Below are 5,682 nucleotides of genomic sequence, written 5' to 3' on the forward strand. Positions count from 1 at the left end.
GCCCGTTTCATCATCGCCCAAGTGAAATCGGATCTGAGCATTAGTAAGCAACCCTGATTATTCAGAACGGCGTTTTTGAAATTGAATGCAGCGTTTGCTTGTGCACTTATCGATTATTCAGCGGTTTGATGATTCTGTCAATCACGACTCTGTGAAGATTATCACAAACATCAGCTCTCTTCAGATTCCCAGGCTCATGTTGTGCACTAATGCTTTCATCCTCAATCTTTCATAGGCAAAGAGCCAGTCGATCTGTGTGTGTGTGTGTGTGTGTGTGTGTTACTGCAGATCAAACCTGCTGTTCCTCACCTCGATCTCTTTCTCCTCAAACGCGTCCTGTGGCACAGACTTCACCCGGCTGAGGATGGGAATGCTTCTGTGTATGAGTGAACATCCCTGACACACGAACACACCGAGAGTCACTGACACCCAGTCCGGCTCTGAGGAACAACAGAGGAACAACATTAACCGAAAGCTTCACTAATCTGTGACGACTGGCCGATTACATGAAATATGAAGACTCCACTACTGGAACATCATCACTTGCAAACATATTTATGCCTAAAATTATTTTTATTGCATTTAAAGTAACACTTTAGCTTAGGGTCCAATTCTCACTATGAAGTTGCTTATTATCATGCATATTACGTGAGTCCATGTTTATTTTGTGTATTTTTTACGCTCCAGTTCACTGTAAAAAAATGACTTGGTTTAACTTTAAAAAGTAAGTGACCTGGTAGCCTTAACATTGAGTTCATTTAAATAAAATATTTGAGTTAATACAATGATTGGTTTGATGAAAAGAAACTCAAAATATTATGTTTGAACCACATTAATGATCATTATCATTATTATTAAGTTGATTTGACAAAATAAAAAATGTTGTGATAACAAATCATGAAAACATTTTTCACAGTGAGTTTCAGTTTTGCTTTAAATACATTTACCGTTTTTTAATTAATACTGTTAATAATAAATTGCACTATAAATTCATGCTTGTTTTATGATCATATTTTCCATTCCTGTTCTGAAAACAATTTCCGTTTAATTTCAAATTTATTTCAAATTTAAATAAATATTTTTTATAAAATACCCGATTTATTTACCGGTATTTTACATTATTTCTGAATGTAATAATAAGATGCGACTTACTGTTTTTTTTTTCTCAACAATGCAATTTTTTAGTAACGTCCAACTTATTTTCTAGAATGCATTGTTGATGTGTAGATGTGAGGGGTTACAGTTATGCATTTTTTTTAAACACTTTTATTCATAATGACATACAGTGCATTCAAGATTTACATATTATCATGAATATGATCATGATTATCCATATGCATCAGTGGCTAAAAGTGATGAGTGTTTGTTTTTAATGACCCTACAAGTTTGATTAAACTATAAAAATATGAGGAAAATATTTCATGCTTTTTAAGTATTTTAAACATGAGAGAAGAACAAAACTGTAAACTTGGCTAAGATGTTTATCTGACATAAATATTTGACAAAAAAGGCAAACTACAGCTTCAGGATTCATCTTACTATGCAAAAAAACTGCATAGAAAAACAAAAAGCTGACAGAATAAAGCACACACTACAACATAATCAGTTATTAATATTTTGTTGGGTCTCTTGTTTTGCGTGTGTTAGTTTAGGGTCCAATTCTCATGAACTTTGCTTATTATCATGCATATTACTAGCATATTGGCTGTTTATTAGTACTTATAAAGCACATATTAATATGCATGATCTTCTTCATCCCTTAATACTACAATACCTAAACATAACTACTGCCTCACTAACTATTAATAAGCAGTAATTATGAGTTTATTGAGGCAAAAGTCGTAGTTAATAGTGAGATTTGGATCGTGTGTGACGATAATGTCTGGCCAGAAAGGATGTTGCACAATTTGTCATGTTTCATTGCAATTATTATCACAAATAAAACAACTGATTCCAGCTACGCAATATGCTTACAAAATCTTTTTCATAACACTTTTGGCCACTACTGCAGTAAAACGCACCATCTTAGATTCAGTTAATGGGTTTTTTTGGAGCTGGGGAAGAAGATTAATAGCAACACAAGACTCCACTATATTGGAACATCATCACTCGCAAAAATATTTAGGCCTAAAATTATTTTTATTGCATATAAAATTACAGTATCGCTTTAGTTTAGGGTCCAATTCTCACAATTAACTAGTTGCTTATTATCATGCATATTCAGATATTGGCTATTAGTACACTCTAAAAAAACTCTGGGTTGTTTCAACCCAAATTTGGGTCAAATATGGACAAACCCAAATGTTGGGTTAAAAATGTAATAAAAAAAATTACAGTTGAAAGTGAAAGTTGAAGTTGGGTTAAAATTTTAAATTACATTTGGGTTTGTCCATATTTGACCCAAATTTGGGTTGAAACAACCCATCATTTTCTAAAGTGTACTTATAAAGCACATATTAATCTGCATGATCATATTCTTCATCCCTTAATCCTACAATACTGTACCTAAACTTAACAACTACCTTACTAATTATTAATAAGCAGTAATTATGAGTTTATTGAGGCAAAAGTCGTAGTTAATAGTGAGAATTGGATCCTAAACTAAAGTGTGACCAAAATGTCCATCCATTTGGATTAGAATGTTTAAGCATTAACAAACTAATAAACTTAAAGTGATCAATATTTATCAGTCATGCATAAATACAACGGGTACGATTTCTGTAATAGTATAAATAACTGAATGTGTTTTACATACACAAAAAACATATATTTTATCATCAATAAACCCAATTTGTTTTAATCTCATACATTTTAACTACCGGTAACTGAATATTGCTTGTCTCACAGCTAGCCATGTTCATACTCTTTAACTAAATACATTTTACTTTAAACTATTCCGGTGAAGTTCACAGCTAAAAAGGTCATTTTCTGGCAATTTGCACTTTATGCAAAATTATAAATATATAAAAATTATATGATCATTAAGTTGTGACAACATATGTTTTTACATTGCTTTAACTCATCAAAATAAGTTCAGCAATTTTCAACTTTTTTATGTTATACAAGATTCAACTCATTTTTTTAAGTCAGTTTAATGTCATTTAAGTTGAAATAACTTAAATATCCAAGTTGATTGCACTTAAAAATTTAAGGGAGCAACTTTTTTTTTACAGTGTAGGTTGCACTTATTTTATCATTGCATATTTTGGATGGTATGCAAATTATCACACTGACAGACAGTAATATCATTGCTATACCATTTACTTTTAAAACATGCATCCATGTGCAATTGGGACCATTAGTGGAGGCCAAAAAACAACTGGTTAAAAAGTAGGACCGCTGTGTGTGTGTTCCTATCACGGTTAATGCTGAGGTCTGAGAGTCTTTATAAACTGCACATACAAACCACAGAGGTTACTATAATAATTATACCGTTAGTCTACGCTGAAATGTCAAACACAAGCGAACCCACAAGGGCGACAGAAATCACACATACGTTTGATCACACATTTGTGCCACAGTTTGACACACTTCAGGTGCGAGTGTTGCTAAACGCTGAGCTGTAAACGCTGAAGGCATGGGAGTTTCGGCTGTTGATGTGACAAAACAGGCATGAACTGAAAGTCAGGTTTCTTGACTTCTAAAAGTGATGCAATACATGAGAAACTGTGAGTATCACACACTGCGTGGGATAAAACAGTGCAGTTATTGTTTAAAGGAGAAAGAGGGGCGATTGGAGAGACAGAGAGAAGGAGAGCGAGAGGCTTGTGACCAAATGAAATGGACTTTGTTTGGTCTTTTACCCACTTTTAGTTCTTGGCTGGCTGGTTATCTGATCGAGGTGTGGCTCTCTGCTACCAGAATACACACCTTTGTGCTCATAAAGTTACTCTTCATGTTACACAACACATACTGAGCACAAAATGCAGATTAATTACTATTCACCGTCATAATTTAAACCTGTGTGACTCTCTTTCTTTCGTGAAACACAAAATTAGACATTTTGAAGAATGTCCAGGTTGCTCTTTTCCATGCAATTTACTTACAAGCTTCAAAACGGATACAAAAGCACCATAAAAGTGCAACTTTATTCACTTTAAATAGATGAGGATCAAAGTTTTTCCAGCTGAAAACATTGGCTAGTATAGTTATTAGTTCAGTTATCTTTATAGTTATTGTTTTCAGTGTGAAAAGGCTTTAATTCAGAATCATGCATACCACTTTTGTGAACGCGTCGACTGGATCAATGAAATAAACCAGACTGAAAATAATTCACCATTTCGGTAACACTTTACTTAAAGCCTTTATATATAATGCATCATAGAAGTATTTTTAATGCATTAATTATGCCTTGTGATGCACCTTACAATGCATTGTCTGATCTCATGAATTATTGTGACCACAGTTTTATAATGCATTATAGTAATACTATTCAGTGTTACACCTTTGGAAAGCATAATAAAACAACAGATTTCAGATGCAACAAGCAATCTGCGAATATTATAATGCATTTTTGCAAATGTATTCATTAAATGCATTTTAATGAATACATTTATATTGCATTATACATCAAGGTTACCAAAATTTATTTTGGTAAAAAAAAGTCATATGACAGAATTTTAATTTTTGGACAAACTAATCTTTGTTATTATTTATTTCAGTCATTGAATTGAACTTTGAATGTGCTTCACATGATCAGAACTGCATTAAACACACGTCTGAATGTGTTTCACATGATCAGAACTGCATTAAACACACGTCTGAATGTGTTTCACATGATCAGAACTGCATTAAACACACGTCTGAATGTGCTTCACATGATCAGAACTGCATTAAACACACGTCTGAATGTGTTTCACATGATCAGAACTGCATTAAACACACGTCTGAATGTGCTTCACATGATCAGAACTGCATTAAACACACGTCTGAATGTGCTTCACATGATCAGAACTGCATTAAACACACGTCTGAATGTGCTTCACATGATCAGAACTGCATTAAACACACGTCTGAATGTGCTTCACATGATCAGAACTGCATTAAACACACGTCTGAATGTGTTTCACATGATCAGAACTGCATTAAACACACGTCTGAATGTGCTTCACATGATCAGAACTGCATTAAACACACGTCTGAATGTGCTTCACATGATCAGAACTGCATTAAACACACGTCTGAATGTGTTTCACATGATCAGAACTGCATTAAACACACGTCTGAATGTGTTTCACATGATCAGAACTGCATTAAACACACGTCTGAATGTGTTTCACATGAACAGAACTGCATTAAACACACGTCTGAATGTGCTTCACATGATCAGAACTGCATTAAACACACGTCTGAATGTGTTTCACATGATCAGAACTGCATTAAACACACGTCTGAATGTGTTTCACATGATCAGAACTGCATTAAACACACGTCTGAATGTGTTTCACATGAACAGAACTGCATTAAACACACGTCTGAATGTGCTTCACATGATCAGAACTGCATTAAACACACGTCTGAATGTGTTTCACATGATCAGAACTGCATTAAACACACGTCTGAATGTGCTTCACATGAACAGAACTGCATTAAACACACGTCTGAATGTGCTTCACATGATCAGAACTGCATTAAACACACGTCTGAATGTGTTTCACATGATCAGAACTGCATTAAACACAC

The 5,682-nt window shown here is 33.9% G+C and overlaps 1 protein-coding gene across 1 annotated transcript in view; it reads right to left on the reverse strand.

Annotated features, from left to right (window-relative positions):
* LOC130079385 (arf-GAP with dual PH domain-containing protein 1) overlaps nt 1-465 on the reverse strand; it is a 26,445-nt gene extending 25,980 nt beyond the window's left edge. Inside the window, exon 1 of the mRNA XM_056244630.1 lies at nt 310-465. Coding sequence (XP_056100605.1) covers nt 310-465 — 156 coding nt within the window. The remainder of the gene's footprint in view (nt 1-309) is intronic.
* Between the last annotated feature and the right edge of the window lie 5,217 nt (nt 466-5,682).

This window comes from Rhinichthys klamathensis, unplaced genomic scaffold, assembly GCF_029890125.1.
Source record: "Rhinichthys klamathensis goyatoka isolate OS25496 unplaced genomic scaffold, OSU_Roscu_1.1 h1tg001033l_1, whole genome shotgun sequence".
Classification (NCBI taxonomy): Eukaryota; Metazoa; Chordata; class Actinopteri; order Cypriniformes; family Leuciscidae; genus Rhinichthys; species Rhinichthys klamathensis.